This window comes from Stegodyphus dumicola, chromosome 4 (genome assembly GCF_044657685.1).
Source record: "Stegodyphus dumicola isolate Sdum_Otavi_A_Nest chromosome 4, ASM4465768v1".
Taxonomy (NCBI): domain Eukaryota; kingdom Metazoa; phylum Arthropoda; class Arachnida; order Araneae; family Eresidae; genus Stegodyphus; species Stegodyphus dumicola.
This window is the reverse complement of record NC_140771.1, coordinates 130409565-130427409: the sequence shown is the minus strand read 5'-3', so window position 1 is coordinate 130427409 and position 17845 is coordinate 130409565. Positions and strand designations below refer to the sequence as shown.

At 34.8% G+C, this 17845-nt stretch overlaps 1 protein-coding gene across 2 annotated transcripts in view; it reads right to left on the bottom strand.

Annotated features, from left to right (window-relative positions):
• Nucleotides 1-17845, bottom strand: part of LOC118205474 (metallo-beta-lactamase domain-containing protein 1) — a 175916-nt gene that overhangs the window by 86439 nt on the left and 71632 nt on the right. Inside the window, exon 4 of one of the 2 annotated variants that reach the window (XM_085815449.1) lies at nt 1152-1623. The exons of the other annotated variant lie outside the window; for it this stretch is intronic. Coding sequence (XP_085671575.1) covers nt 1532-1623 — 92 coding nt within the window. The 3' untranslated portion in view covers nt 1152-1531. Of the gene's footprint in view, nt 1-1151; nt 1624-17845 lie in introns of those variants that run through there. 2 annotated transcript variants of the gene reach the window in all.

Here is a 17845-nt window from a genome sequence, read left to right as displayed (position 1 = left end):
ACACCTCCCAGGAGGTCTTCCCATCATATGTGGATAGCTTCAGAGGTGGACGAGCAGGCATTGGTAAGAATTTAAAATCATCACTCCTGCTCCCTGCCGACGCTACGAATTTCTTTAAAGTATCCATTTCTTTGGCAACTGCAGAAACTCTCTCATCAATTTGTTCTTTTACAGAAGAAACTCTTTCTTCTATTTCTTCTTTCACCGAAGAAACTCTTTCTTCAATATGTCCAACTTTATTTTCAACTGCGTCAATTCTGCCTTCCATAGCTTCAAATTTATTTTCTATTATGCAAGTAATTTCTCTTTTCATTTCTTCTTGACCAGCTTGAACGGCTTTCATTTCGTCCTTAACGGATTCCTGGCCCAATTTCATTTCTTCCTTAACGGATTCCTGGCATAATTTCATTTCTTCCTTAAATGATGCTTGGCCAGCTTCCATCTTTTCTTGGAATGCAGCAAAAGCACCAATGAGCTGTCTCAATTGTTCTTCCATCGCTCTTGTTATTGGCATTCAAATCCCACTTCTGACACCAAAAATTGTTGCGTGCGTACGGGTTCGTTATGAAATGAATGCACAAGTCCGATGAAAAATGAACAAAAATTTATTATTATCACAACAAAAATGCTTAAATTTTCTCAAATTATCATGCAGTATTACAATATCTCACAGTAGTTTTCTTTTAACTACTCAAATGTCAATAGAACGTAATTCAAAACAGCTAAAGAACGCTAATCCGCGAATTCGCTACAATCAACAACAGTAGTTTTCTAAACAACAACAAACTAAGCAACTACTACAAACTGAGATGTTTTCCTCCTTTTATAAGCTTTTAAAATCACGCGCTAGAATTTTCCAGTACTTTCTCGAAATCAAAAAGAGATATTTATTTATTTAACGCACGCGCTCTTGTTTTTTTAATTTTCCGGCTTAGCTTTCTTTTAATATTCGTCACGCGCTGCACTGCGCGAGAAATAAAACCATTTAATTTCTAATTGAACTAACATTAGCTTTTTAAATACCAAATTCGTAACACTATCATTAAAAGATTTTCAGCCTCAAAATTACTTAAAATCAACATTAGGATAACCTGAATAAATTAACATATTTATTGCTCTCCTAATCTTGTTCCGGACATTGTCAAACGTAGGGATGTCGTTTATCCTTAACAGGAGCATTGCTATTGACTTGTAGATATATATGTGATGATTTTTAGAGGATATGATGGGAGAACCAGTGAAGTCACAGTCATGGTGGGAACGGTGATGGTGTTACAGTTTATAACGACGCAGGTGCAATCAACTGTAGCCATTATGAAGATTAATATCCATTTTTATTTTTAGAACGTAAGCAATTCTTTGGAAGCACATCCTGAAGTACACATAGTACAATGGGTGCAATCTACACCCCAGCATTCCACATACGCGTAATCACATCTTAAACAAAAGAAAATACTGCATAACAGCGAACACAGGTTATGCAAGCGGCAGCAGGCGAGAAAAGTGTTGCGTAGCAAGTAGCTGGCAGTATTTAAAGGCTTGGGATTCCTTGCCTGAGCAACAATTGGGCAAGAGCTTTCACATTGCAGAGAAATGATGACGCAAAAGTGGTGCAATGCAGATCTGTGAAGAGAGAATGTACTTAATTAAAATTAGTAATTTAAAGGTCTATATGTGAACTTGTCTTTCCTATTATATACACATTTTATATTTATATATAAAAATATATATACATATCTGTATTTATATATACAGTCATGCGCAAAAATTTAAGACCACACATGGAAAAATCAGATTTATTGGAATTCCGCAACAAAAACATGTTATAAATGAAAAAAATAGGCTTTCAAAGTATAGTCAGTATTTTTTCGGACCTCCTTTATTTTTTATCTCTGCTGCAATCCTTTTAGGCATGCTATGAAGACTGGCAGTAAGCTTGAGAAATCTCTGTACACCACACATGCTTTATTGCTTCAACAAGTTCTGTAACATTGGATGGTAGCTTTTTCGCGACTTTATTTTTCACAATGCACCTCAGATTCTCTATGGGATTCAAATCTGGGTTGTTACCTGGCCAATTAAGCACTTGGATTTGAGTAGCCCTCGGATAGTCCTTAACATTCCTTGCCCTGTGACACGGAGTCGCATCATGCAAGAAAATTGAACATTTATGAACATCCAAGTGAAGCTTCAACTGGTCACGTAACAAATTAATATACCGACTGCCGTTCATCGTAGTTTTAGGTGGCAGGAAGTATACAGAAGCAGTACCAGACTCGGACATTGCATTTCATATCATCTGGCTTGAAGGGTGTTTCACTGTTGGAATCATGTATCTGTCATCATATCTTTTTACAAATGGGCGGTGAATACATTTAGCACGTACAGAAAATTGCTGTACACTTGACTCATCGGAAAATAGCACTGCACTCCACTGTTGTTCAGTCCAATTCTGATATTGTCTGGAGAAAGTCAGTCGTTCCTTTTTCATACTTTGATTAAGTCTAGGTTTCCTTGAACGTTTATAGGAAAATAAAGGATAATCTTTAGTCAAACAAACGTCTTGAAATAGTACTCAAACTAACGCTGGTACTCTTTGCATCCAGAGCAGCTCTAATTTTATTGCAGGAGGTTGCTGGACATCGAGTGATTATCCTTCTTATCCCACGATCATCATGTGCACAAATTTTTCTTGGGCGACCACTTCTCTTAAGATCCGTATAATTTCCCGAAATTTTGAATTTACTGATAGATTGATGCACATCTGTCATGCTGACATTTACCTTGAAACCTATTTCACTTTCAGAAAGGCCAACTTCATGCAGGGCCCCTATTTTTGCCCGTTTTTCAACAGTAAGTAAAGGATTTTTACCCATTACAAGAATTATACAACAGCACTGTGTAAGCAAAATCGAATAACAAACCACTGATAAACGAGACTACGTTATATTTATAGCAGTAGAAAGTGTTTGATGTAATTAACGCATGAGATAACGCAATCACGAGTGAAAATGGTGCAAACTGTTAAAATACAGGAGAACGGCTACTGGTCTTAAACGTTTTCACGTGACTGTATGTTGATTGCCCTATGGCATGGCACATCACAATGGGGCATCTATATTTTAACTGGAAGTAGCCCCTTTATTCTTCATTTTAATTTGGGTATTTTATCTTTCTGTCCTAAAAATGCTGACTATTTAAAATATATCAAACTAGAGTGTCATTTTAAATTAATCCGCATCATACGAACGCTGCAATGCAGATACTTTTTGGGCAACATGCGAATAAGATTTCGGTTGAACCAAAACCTTTTTCATTCTCTCCCAAACTTTCTTTTGAATGCGTTACATTTTTTCCACTTGCTTGCGTCCAACTAATACGCTAGGCTCGTTTCTGTGTATAATCCATTGTCATAAGATGTGTTAAACTTCTAAAAATAGGAGGTGTATATTGAACCCATAATAATGTGTGAATTAGAATATGCTTCTCAAGATCTGTTTTACCCAGTAATAAAATACGTATGTTGAATCTACGACACGTATGAATTCGTAATGTAACTGGTATGTTGAATATATGGCTACGTTTGTCTGAAAATTCCATCCTTCTATTACACAATCAGAGTGCCAGTACCATCTACAAGCACTGGTCACGCGTAAAGTTACTTGTGTTTTCTCTCTCACCACATTCTAACATTATTACATTTTATAAAACAGTCGACAGAAAATTGACCTGGCTTTGACCGTTAAACTTCAGCAAAAAATTTCTGTGGAGAATAGTCCTGCCTTATAGTGGCGTTTACATACAAAATTGATATAAGTGTGTTTATTCATAGACAATTTCAGAAGTTCTAACATCCAGTGAAATAAAATGTGGCACTACTAGTGCAATTAATTTTTGAACTTATTTTGGCCATCTTTTCATTGTTTAGGGAAAAAAATTCCTTAAATAATCAAAGTGACTTGATGTTTTAAAGATTCATCATTAGAACAATCTAAGACTGTCGATCTTTGTTTATACTACGTTCTTCAAGTGCGTGCTCGACGAGAATATTTTTCCGCTTCCGCTTTGCCTAAAACGCATTACATTTGTCATTCGAAAGCTTTAAATTATTATCGTTGAGTGAACTTAAATCTTTGCTTTTTAGCCAAACGCGCAGGAAGAGCACTGGTTTGTAGTAAACCGGCGAAACAAGCTTAATGGCTCGAACACTCAACGCTGCTAGAGCAAGTTGCTAATAATCACAGCACAACGTGGCCTGGAGTAGGCAGACACGCTCTAAAACTAACTTCCGAAATTCTTGCTTAAATAGAACTTCATTCTACCTTAATCTGAATAAACTCTAGCTATCTCATTTACATTCGGGCATGAAAGGCGTGGGTGAAAAAAGAGGAATAGGAAAAGTTTTTCAACTTAAAATGAACTAAACTGTTAAAATAAATAGATAAACCTCCCAAATATATAAATGTTGTTATTGTTTTAAATTTTATTAGTCCAAAGGGATTTGAATCCCGAAGGACTATTAGTTTCGTTTTGGCATTTTGCGTCGGACGGATAAATGTCGGTTCACTTTTCAAACTGTTGCCATAAAATGTTAGAGTCCTGCATTATATTTGAAGAAATTAAATAATGAAAATCTGCGTAAATGTATGTATATTTCTCACATTGTCATAAAATAACGGTACATAGAGTCATCGAATTTTGAATAACGTAATCCTCCAACGAATATGAGCATGTGGAAGACCAAATTTGAAATTTGAAATTTGTTTTATGATCGATTTCCTATTTTTTAAAACTTTGACGAATTTTTGATTAACAAACTCAAGGATTTCAAAGCGAGCAATGGCAACGTTGTGCAGAAAAAACATTTTTATCTCCAGCGCGTGAGTCTCTGTATCGGAAATTCTAAAGATATGCTCGTTTTAAAACTATTTTGCGATATTGCTGTTGCACTGGATCTTATGGTTTAAGTGCGAGGAACATGATATTTAATAAAGAAAGGTAACACACAAAATGTTAAAAAACGCCCCTTTGGACGTAATTTAAAATCTGAAACATTTCAGATATATTTTTTTTTTAAATTTATTTTCTTGTAAACTGCAATGTTATTTCTTCACAGTTCCATACTTTGCTATATTTCCCTCCATCTATCAGTTAAAACTGTAAGGTATATTTTAATTTTATAATATTTATTTTAATTTTGAAACCCTTTCCTTTCAATTCTTGTTTCCTATTACAACTTCCTACCAGATTAAGGTTTTAGAATCGGGTTGAATGCAAATGAGTTAGAAGAAGTACTTAAGGAAGATTCAGCTTACTTCGATAGAGAGGGCTAAGTGGCGAATGTTTAACTTCTGGCTAAGTCACTCTTGAAGCCTTTACGCTAGGCTGTATTATACGTTTCTATTGATATTCGCCGGATAGTTTAATTTAAGGGCAAACTATATTTGGTAATTGTGTCTAGCTTCGGCTAAGTCTCGTTTATTTAATTATAGTTTTTTTTTTTTTTTTGTAATTTATTTTTAATGCTTTTTATTGTTATTATTGTAGAGTATAAAACCATTTCATGGCCATGAAATAGGTGATTTGGTTATTCAATTAGTGTAGCTAGAAATGTTTTATAGAGTAGAAAACTGCATATAATAATTATTACTATTTTGAAATTTGAACACGTGATGTTTTCTTTTGATGTTGGATTTAAAAATGTAGCACTGTCTTTATGAAAGTAGCAAATCAAAATTTAATTCTATTAGAAATTTAACTATTATATTTAATAAATTAAGTAACGGATTTTAGTTTTTTAAAATTATTTTAGAGAAGTTTATTAAATTTTACTGTGATTAATAATTATAATTTTGAATTTTTGTTAAGCACTTCGACTTAATTTTAAGAATTTTCCAATTATTTTGAGAATTGGGTAAATTTTGAATATATTTATAGAATATGATATATAATTGTGTTTTGAGAATAATGCAGAAAATATCAGAATATTTTGTTATTGAATAGTGTTATTATGAATATAGAAATGTTCAGTTTTAAAAACTGAATAATGATAATAAAAGCAATATGAGTAATATAATTATAAAGCGAAAATAATATACAACTTAATAGTTATAGCAAATTAAATTTGTTCATACAAATAGTAATTTTTTTTTTTTTTTACCAAACTGTAAACATATGGGTAAAAATGTTCGCTTATGGCTTTTTCTGGAGCGTTTGATCTTGAGTATCCTCGCCTAATGCTCCACGAGTATTCAGCCATCATATATACACTGAGGGGGGGAAAGAAAAGGGGGCTGTTTTATATCTCCCGTTCTACTGGGCCGACTGACGAAATTCAAATTGCGTTTTCCATGTCTCGACAGCGCGACTTAGGATATGCATTAGATTTATATATACTAGCTTTGTTCTAACGTAAACATTTTGATAGAAAATCGGATTTTTTTTTCTGAAACAACATACCAATTTTTTTTCGTATTTCGATTCTGCGACTCAAATTAGTCACAGATATTAAATTTTGTAATTTTTGGTGAGAAATTCAAAAATTTATCTTGGCGATTTTCTTTTAGTTTGCACCAAGAATAATTCACTTGGCTAACTTCCTGAATTTATAGAACCTATTTTCCTTTCCTTTTCTTCATTGTGTGCGAGCGGAAAAAAAAGTAATCATCATATTTTCAAATAATTTTAACAAAGTGCGTAAACCACATCGCTTATAATATATACGTGTAACAGACCTATTTAAGGGTAATTGAACTATTTTATTCACGCCATGAACTCATGAACTGTAACCGAACTATTTTATTTAAACGCCATCTCGTGGCGATATGAAAAAACGTAAGTCGACCTCCAGCCGCCATGATGATAGCTTACTATGTTATGTTATTCTCAATGTTTGATGTTCCATTTGGTATATGTTTCATTTTTTATGTATATTTCTTTTGTTTGTAACCGTTCCTGTGTGCTCTGTTAATAAATCCTTTTAAAGCTAGCCGGCATTTGTGTCTATTGAGGAACGGCTACATCACATTGGCGCCCAACTAAATTTGAATCCAAAATGGCGCAACAAAATGTTTAGAATTTCTGTTTGGCTTTAACAAGTTCTTACTCCCGAATTTAACTTTTAGTTGCTGGAGATCGGCTCAGTTTCTTTTCAGGTTTGGACTGCTGGTCAAAAATTCTAGAAACCAATTCTGGAATTAAAATTGTCATACCGTGCTGCTAGCACATCGAATCATCAACTGGACAATTTCAACGGAAAAGATAAGTTTCGTTTACATTATCGTTTAATCTGAGTTTAAAGTTCTTTTAAACTGATTATTTATTATAAGCTGCTTCTGCAAATGTAAATTCTTTACTGAAATCTCATTTATTGATACTACATAAGAATATTAAACGAAAGCAAATGGCTTTCTGTTAACCAAACGTTATTTCTTGAACTGTAATTTGTTATTTTAAAATGTTAATGCGCGTTATTTTAAAATGTTAATGCGCAAATTAAATTAATTTGTAGATAATATTGTTTCACTGAATACATGTTTTGATGTTAAAGTTTGAATATATTCATCGACGTTGTTCATTAGAATTTATTAGTTTCGCTTCTGCATACAGCAGCAGATGTTTTCCCCCCCCCCGCGGAAATGTTTAGACTAGCGATGATTTATGATGTGTTTACGTCAAATCTTTTATTATTTTCATTTCCTTTGAGTGCTGTTGTTCCTTATTAAATGTTTTATTCTACATAAAATAAAATATTGTACTTGTTGATTTATCTTTCGACGAACATTTTGAGAAAATGATTATAGTATAATACTTTAAGAAAATACGATTGTTTTTCTTTAATGAATGCATGTCTTGAAAATATTTCTTGAAGCGAAAGAAAATAATTATGAATAAAATCGAATGACTATTTAAATAAAGTAAAAGAGTTACTAAATGTGTATTGCTTAATCAGCTTAATATTTTGTTAAGATTAAGATTTCGAAGAATTCAGCTTAAATATAAAAGCTTATGGTAAGACATTTATGTATGTTTTGTATGTTTTGCTAACTAGTAAACAATTTTTGAGCAATTTATTATATGTTATTTTCTTGATACAAGTTGAATTTATGAGGGAATTTTATGATATTTTTACGACTCCGAAATAATAAACTTTGTGATTATTATTGTTTACATTTATAAATACTGTTTAATTGTGGTATATAAATGTACGAGTAATATTGTTTACATTCATACATGCTGTTTAATAGGGGTATATACATTTTACTTAAAGGTATAATTATTAATTCTAAAATACTGTATTGTGAATAAAATCGAAATAGCAACAAATTCAACTTCATCTTTTCCATCCCCCCTGACCTCTCATATAATTATGGCTTACCTTGCCAAAGCACGAAAAGAGGATTTAAAAACTCTCGCTGCAGAACTGGGTTTCACTGTAAACGACACTATGCGAGTAATAGATCTTAAAGATCTTATTATCAATTCTGACACTTATGATGAGGCTTTTACCAGGAATCTTCTGGAAACTTTAATCGAAACTAGACAACAAAAACAACGTGAAAGCAACGATCTGTAGACACGTCAAAGAAAAGAACAAGAACTTTTATTAGAATTGGAACGTTTAAAATTAAACCTGGCAGCTGCTAGCTCAAACCCTAACTATGCCGCCTTTGCTTCAAATGCAGCTATTGGAACAAATATTCAACACCTAATCCCTAAATTTACAGGAACTTCTGACATTGCAACCTACCTGCATATTTTTGAAAGACAATGTGAGAAAGTTAATATAAAACAAATAGATTATATCACTCATCTCCTACCTCTTCTGCCTATAGACATTTCGCAAATTATTTTAAGAGAACCAAAAGACAAATTAGATTATTCTTACATCAAGAAGATTCTGCTACAAAGATTCAAATTAAATGCTGAATCATTTCGCATTAAACTTACTACACACCAAAAACACCCTGGGTCTTTATGGAAAGATTTTACTTACGAATTAAACAATTATCTCGAAGAGTGGCTCCATAGTCTCGATGTTACAGACTTTGAATCACTCAAAGACTTGGTCCTGACGGATCAGCTTAAAAGAAGAGTCAGTAGTGACGTTAAGGAGCATTTTATTGATACTTGGGGAAAAATAAAGAGTTCATCTGAATTAGTACAGAAATTGGATGATTATGAAGCTGTACGTGTTAAAAATACGAACTATAAAACTCAGCTTCCTGGCAGGCGAAACTATTCTTACAAACCGACTAATCCATCCAAACACAAAGTAGAAAATCGAACAAGTGACATACAGGAAACTCATAAAACCTTTTCAAATCGTGTTCAGCAACAAACAGAGGAAAAGCGACCTCCTTTAATATGCTATGGGTGCGGAAAAACTGGTTTTATCAAGTCTAAATGTTCAGACTGTAACCCCCCAAAGAGTTCAAATTCATCAAATTTTGGCACTATCCAAATCCGATCCTGTTTATCTTCCACTCGGACTGCTGTATTTCCAATTAGTATTGGTGGTGTTTCCAGTACAGCTTTCGCCGACACTGGTGCTAGTCACTCAATTGCAAGTGAATCCCTCTATCATATTCTGCAGAAACAAGATGCAGTATTTGAAAAGACAACACTACAGGTGTCTTTCGCTGATGGTTTGGTATCTGAAAAAGAGGTACTTCGCACCGAACAAATCATTCTTCTCGAAGGCAGAGAGTTCAAAACTCCGCTCCTTGTGTTGCCTGATGCCAAAAATAACTCGACTTTGTTAGGAACTGACTTTCTTCAAAAAGCTAAAATTGTTTTAAATCTTGCTGAAAATAAGTGGAACTTTTGTGATGAACCTCGAAGAAAATATAGCTTCGTGAAACCTCATCAATCCCAAGTACTGGAAGAAACCCCAGTTGTTGTAAACAACTGCGAACTACGAGAAAATGAAGGACAACAATTAACTACAGCCCAACGGCTTGCAACTGATGCATTGCTTAACAAACATCACACTGTCTTCAAAGTAGGGGGAGAAACCACTAATCAAAAGCCATCTGGCTTACTTCAAATTCCAGTCTATGCTCAACGTTTTGAAACCTTGTCAATTGATCTTTTCGGTCCCCTTCCTGAAACACCGTCTGGTGAAAAATGGATATTTATTGTGCAGGACTGTGCTACGAAGTGGACAGAACTATTTGCTTTAAAGGAAGCCACGGCCAGAGAATGTGCCACTATTCTTTTGGAGGAAGTCGCCCTTCGATTTGGGTTACCCAGGAAAATAATAAGTGATAATGGTACCCAGTTTACTAGTGCTGTTATGCAACAACTATGCTATATCTTGAACATTGATCAAAGTCTTACTCCTGTCTATCACCCACAATCTAACCCAGTTGAAAGGAAGAATAGAGATCTGAAACCACGTTTAACAATACTTGTTGGTAACGACCATCAGTCATGGAAGGATAAACTGCCATTAATAAGGTTTGCTTTGAATACAGCCAAATGTGATTCAACTGGACATTCTGCTGCTTTTCTTCAATTTGCACGAGAGTTACGAACCTTAGATGATGTAAAGCATGATATAAAAGCCGTAATTGAGAACGATAATTTTGTTCCCGAAATTACTCCATATTTGAAACGTTTTGCAAGAAATGTACAACAGGTACGAGAAAGAGTCGAATTGCATCAAGATAAACAGAAACGTTATGCTGACAGAAAACGAAGAGAAACGCCGAAATTCGTTCCTGGAGATAAAGTTTGGGTCACCCTCCATCCAATCAGCAAAGGTCCACTGAAGAAAACTGCTAAATTCATGCCCAAGAGAGATGGTCCTTATGTGATAGTGACTACAAGATCTCCAACCACTTATGATATTGCCGATCCTCATGAACCAGACAAAATTCTCGGCAAGTATCATGTTTCAGCCTTGAATCCATATCAAGATCGAAATAAGTTTCAAAACACAGCTCGTGTAACTCCAGTGGTTCCCTTAAAGAAAAGAGGACGCCCGAAACGTGTAATACCACCTGAATCTGCACCTGTTGCTTAAGGTGCTGGTGACGCTAAATTTCCTGCTTGTCAAACTGGAGCCCATTCATCTGATTCTCCGCCCGCTGCACAAAGTAGACAAAGGTCAGTTCCTGACTTCTTGCCGAGACGTCTACGAAGTCAGAGGGGGAGGATGTAACAGACCTATTTAAGGGTAATTGAACTATTTTATTCACGCCATGAACTCATGAACTGTAACCGAACTATTTTATTTAAACGCCATCTCGTGGCGATATGAAAAAACGTAAGTCGACCTCCAGCCGCCATGATGATAGCTTACTATGTTATGTTATTCTCAATGTTTGATGTTCCATTTGGTATATGTTTCATTTTTTATGTATATTTCTTTTGTTTGTAACCGTTCCTGTGTGCTCTGTTAATAAATCCTTTTAAAGCTAGCCGGCATTTGTGTCTATTGAGGAACGGCTACATCACATACGCTAAATTTCAAAGCGCGCCAAAATTTGAATTTACGTACATGTAAAGAAATTTTGAATAAAAAAACTCCAATTTTTTGCAGGTGTGTTTAGAAATACATCTACTTTAAGATGATGGTAAAACTTTTATAGGTTATTATTCAAATTGTTTTTGTAAAAATTTATTAGTTATTTCAAAATGCAAATTTTAAAAATAAGTCATAAAAATAGGCGAATTTTATTTGGAATGAACCTAAATTTCGAAATGTGAAAAGAAGAATCTAAGTTTAATAAAAAAGAGTTATTAATAAATATGTATCAAATTCAATTAACATTGACGAACTAAAGTTTTGAGAGGCAATTTTTTAAAAACTACTCGTGCGATTTTTGCAAACCTTGGCAGTTTGGCGTAATTTGAGTCGTAGAATCGAAATATGGAAAAAAAAAAAAGGCATGTCATATCAGAAAAAGTCTGATTTGTGTCAAAATACCTATATTAGAACAATGCTATATATAAATTTAATACATATCCTATGTCACGCTATCGAGACATAAAAAAAGCAAGCTGAATTTCATCCAGTAGGAATGGGACATACAGAACTGTCCCCCCCTTTTTTTTTTCAGTGTGCATCCCATCTGCCTTGGTTCCGTGCCTCCATAACTTTCAAATCTTGACAAAATCGCTCCCCCTTCTCATCACTTTTTACAGCAAGAATTTTCGGGAAGCTATTAAGACGGCTATGCAAAAAATGCAGTTTGATGCTCATGCCCAACCAAGCATTTTGAAGCTGCCCAAACGTTGCTGGACAATGCCGGTGTAGTTCTGTGCTCGTGTATTTCCAAGAGTCTTTCACAATGTTTTTGAATGCCAATCAAGCATTCTTTTCAAGTTATGTCATTGTTCTGTCATGTTTAAGAAATGTTCATCTTTGAGGAACTTCCGAATCTGTGGACCATCAAACACACCGGCCTTTATTTTTTCAAATGACAGGCTAAGAAATGCCGAAAGGAGATACTTGAAACAGTCTGCTTCAATTGGCAAAGCTTTAACAAATTGCTTCATGAGACGCGGTTTTATATGCAGAGGTGGAAATCTAATGTTCTTTCTGTAGAAAAGTGGCTGATGTAGAATATTTGAATCACCAAGTTTCAGGTCAGATCCTCGCGGCCGATTCGACTGAACCCAATGCTTCACGAGCTCTTCTGTCCCACATACACAATAAACAGGGATACTTGGTACTTCCGCGTTGCTGAGCCAAGGAGGAATCAGATCATTTTATAGTCAACCCAGATGATCTATTGATGCGCATGATCTTGTAACAATCAACGACTCCCTTTATCTCTTTATATTCTTCACACAAACAAGCCGAATGGCCTATTAGGACTGCACCAAATAAGTTTCATTGTGGAGGAGGGCACACTTTAAGCTCCGCTTTAAGCAATCGATGAAGATCCGCCATTGAGCTACGTTATAAGCTGAAATTTCCAATTCTTCCATTAAACCATATACGTTATGGCAATACAGAATTCGACCATCACTCCGAAACTATTGCAGAGACGCACTTACTGTTGATCGAAAGTAGGATACCTTAGACCCTTTTTCAAGCGCTTTTTTCTCGTGCAGTCTTGATGTTAACAACTCTGAAGCTTTTTTGGACAGCTCCAAATCTCGTGACAAATCATTCAACTCATGCTGGTCTAACCTTTTAGGAACAGAATCAGCCTTCAGCATCTTCAATTCAGTATTCCCCAGAATCGGTCAATTCGATATTCACCAGAATCGTATTCCTGTATTTTCAAATAGGGCAATCCTCTGAAAACTGACACCGGGAATTAAGCTGAGTGGGGCACTGGACGTATAGCTGACGGTAAACTACGATACTCTATTTTAAATTTGTTTTTCTTGTTAAATCCTGTCGTTTTTCTATACAAAAGTAACAACCACTTGAGGGAGTGATCTTTGGTCTCTCGCCAAATCAAAAGCATACTGAATGGAAATTCAGAACGTGTTCCCTTGAAGCGCATGATTTATCTTGATCACCAATTTTCCCTTTAAATAGACAAAATAGGCTTGCCTGACAAATGTACTGATATTTACCTCTTGACTAGAGGTGATAAAACCATAACATATATAACCAAGCGAATCGGAGTTATTTAAGCCACTACGACACAAACTAGCAGAGGCAGACATAAAGAAAGGTTTTAGTTCATGTATAAGTAAAAACTAAGCACTGCTAATCTTGTATACAAACAAGAAATCGGATTCTACTTCGGAATGAAACACAACGTCTCATTACAGTATCTTAGGCTTAACTGAACTAGTCTAAACAAGTATGCACCTATCGCTGGTCTCCTACAGCCTCACTCCCTCGGCGCCAATCGGAAGGTTTATGCCAGCCAATAGGAGAGCCGTAGTACTTCCTATGATCCACCCTTGATGCCGCGGAGAGTGGTCACTTTCACATTAGGTGTAGAGAAAAAACTTGACATGGTAGATGAAAACTAACTATAGTTTTGAAATTAGAATGCCTATTAAACTTTAAAAGCGCTCAAAAATCGAATTCAATAGAAATTGTGTAAAAAATGGTTCCATAATACAATCAAAGATCTTTTTTTCCAGTGCCTCTAGAGCAGCGGTTCTCAACCTTTTGACTAACGCGTACCATCTAAGCAAAAATTGTAAACCTTTAGTACCACCACTACAAAGTACTACTACCACCACCACTCTTGAACAAAGCTAAGATAGCATAAATTTAAGGGTGTTAGAGAAAAAATTCAATCAGGATGTTGGGGTTTTAATTTTTGAATTTAATAGTTAAAAATACTTTGCTTCTTTGCGTACTACCTATTCTTCTCTTGCGTACCACCGGTTGAGAACCCCTGCTATAGAGGACTGCTTTTGTTAATTATAAGATAAAGACATTTTGTCGCTCTCAGCTCTAGTCAGAAAAAAGAGATTTGCAACGAGTGTTTGACAGGAACTAAAGAAGTGTTTCCAACACCTCAGAAAGTTTTGGTTTTAACTACACTGGCCAAAACTTCTGCTAAATACGTTTATTGAAGCCTTGTATTAGTGACAGATAAATGAATGAACTACACGCAGCTTTTATTAGCTGTAAACAGTTTTTTCTGGATCTGAATAATCAGACTTTCGCCAGTTTGATTTTCATAAGCGGCGGAGATAAGTTTAATAAACAACGGTTTTTCTATTGATTATTATGTATTCGTTATGGCTCTTGGAAATTTGAAAGCAATAAACGGCTGAGGTTATTAACCAGTGAGTTTAATAAGCGACGACCACTCGACTTATAATATATCGATCTACATTACGTCATTTCAGATTAATCCATATCATACGTTATTATTAGCGTTGCAGTGAAACGTTATGTTATGCAGTACAATGTTCTCCGCATTTTTCTTCGGGACTAAGGCAAGCTTGCAATTTAACAGAATTCTTGAAACGCGACTCGAAGGTTTTTGATTAGATTTGATTTGAATAAAATTGGAGATCAATTTTTTACATTTACATTTAAGTAAAAAGTCAAGATGATTCAGGAATTTTTGTCGTTTCAGGCGTAATTTAGTGAAACGATTAACGGATGAAGGCATGATAAACAAAGCAGAAAATCAAACTAAATGAACTAAGCAATAATAAAGCACACACAAAACAGCAGAAAAATCCTGAATGAAAAGAAAAATCCTGAATGAAAAGAAAAATCCTGAAAATTCCTGAATAATCTTGATTTTTTACTTAAATGTAAATGTAAAAAATTGATCCCCAATTTTATTCAAATCAAATCTAATCAAAAACCTTCGAGTCGCGTTTCAAGAATTCTGTTAAATTGCAAGCTTGCCTTACTTCGGTCCATCATAAGGGATACACGTCAACAATTGTTCAAAATTGAACATGAACTCTATAAGCTTCATCTGGCTAAATCATATTCAAAATTCACTGCGATTGAACAAAAGTCTTGGTCTAGAACGGAGAATGCAGTTAACCGTCATAAAAACACCCTTGCAGTTAAATTCGAAAAACTTCTTTTACAGTCTTCCAGTTCAAGTAGTTCAAAAACTCTTCCCATTGTAAACATCAAGCCAATAGTTAATATTTCTAATGTTAGTCTTTCAGAAGAACAAGAGAGAATTCTAAAATATAATTTTAACTTCTCACAAACCTGTAAACCCTCGATTCCAAAGATTTTGGCTCCTATCGAAAAAGCTTTCAAGTTCAGTAAAGTTTCAGATTCACAGAAAGAAATGATTAGGCATCTTATCGCTCATAATGTGAAATTCAATAATAAACCTTTGAAACTAAATCTAACTGTGAGAGAAAGAGCTACAATGCGCGAAATTCAATCTAACCCGGATATTATCATTTCAAAGGCCGACAAAGGTGGCCAGATAGTCGTCATGGATAAGAACACATACATCGATGGTGTCACTAAACTCTTAAACCAAGGACCATATCATCCGATCCCTAAAGATCCTTCACCTTCGGACTTGTCAAAAATAAAAACTGCGGTCAAATCTTCGCAAATCATTTCAAGCAACTTAAAACATTCGCTTATCCCATCTGTTGCGAATTGTGCCAGATTATATGCTCTTCCCAAAATTCATAAAAGTGGTATTCCTTTCCGCCCTATTGTATCAAATTTAGGTACTGCCTCGTATCCTTTAGCTAAATATTTAGTTTCTAGATTTTCCACTCTATTAGACAATAACATTTACACCATAAAAAATTCAATAGAGTTTGTAAAGAAGGTTAAAAACATTTCTCCTAGTAATTTACTCATGGTTTCTTTTGATGTAAAATCATTATTCACCAATGTCCCAGTGGAAGGTGCATTAAGATGTCTAGAAACCAGACTTCGCGAATTTCATTTCTCTTGCATCGAAATTGAGGAGCTAATTTCTCTCACTCAACTCTGTTTGAAACAAACACATTTTGTTTTCCAAAATAAATATTACAAGCAAACTGAGGGATTAGCCATGGGAAGCCCCCTCAGTCCCATCCTGGCTGATATCTACATGCATTATTATGAATCAAAATTGTTTGAAACTTTAAACTTCCCGGCATGGTTCCGCTACGTAGACGATACTTTTACCCTGTTTGAAGGTAATAAAGATGATTTAAATAAAGTTCTTTCAACAATGAATTCTATTCATCCTGCTATTCAGTTCACTTTTGAACTTGAGACTTGCAATTCTCTTCCGTTTCTCGACATTCTGGTCACACGTAACACATCCAACTTCAGTACTACAGTTTACCGTAAACCTTCATCGGTTTGCCTTCCACCACACTTTAAATCATGTCATCCGACTAAACAAAAGTTAGCTTCATTTTATTCCTATGTTTTCCGTGCTCTTCAAGTTTGCTCCTCCAAACTAGCCCTTGATGAAGAACTAAATTATTTAAAAGCAATAGCTATTGACAGGGGCTTTTCACCCAACATTATTAATCAAGCAGTTAAAAAATTCTCATCTGAACACACTAAAAGCCACACTCTTACTTTAGGAGATTATAAAAATTCTGTTGTCATTCCCTTCTTTCCATCAATTAGCTATAAAGTTGCACATATTTTGCAGAAATTTAACTTTCGGGTTGTTTATTCTCCCATCAATAAAATTCCAACTTCTATACTCAAGGACCCCATTCCGGATATGAATTCCTGGGGTATTTATAGGATTCCTTGCCAGTGTGGTTTAATTTACATTGGCCAAACTAAGAGAGCCTTAAAATTTCGCGTCAAAGAACATGAGGCATATGTTAGAAAAAAGGAAACACAGAAGTCTTCTGTTGCTCAACATTGCTGGTCCGAAAATCACACTTTCAATTTTTCTGCTGCCAAAATTATTCAAAAAACATCTTCCATTGGAGAACTGGATTTTCTAGAGGCATTTCACATTCATAAAAATCTTTCTGTTCTAGTTAACGATCCTAATTCCAATCCAAATTTGCCTTCGGCTTTTAGAGAAATTATGTTTTAGTTCTGGTTTCGCCAACAGATGGCGCCACTTGTTTATTCTTGTTCAGGCTTTCTTATCTTATCTAATCATTATTTCCTATCTTGTTCATTTGCGGTTTTGCAGCTGAAGATGATATTTCGGTAAAACCATCGAAACTAGTCCTGTGAAAATTTTGTAGGTATAACGCTGATTTTTGTTGTTTGACTTCTGAGTTTGCAGCAGATTTATTTGAGATTAACAAAAATGTATACTTATTAATTGTAGATTACTATTCCAACTTTTTTGAAATCCCCAAACTATCGGATTCTCAGTCAGACAGTGATCAGTTACATGAAACCTCATTTTGCAACATACGGTATACCATTGATAGTGATATCTGATAATGGACCTCAGTTTGCAAATAAAGAATTTGCAAAGAAATACCAATTTAAACA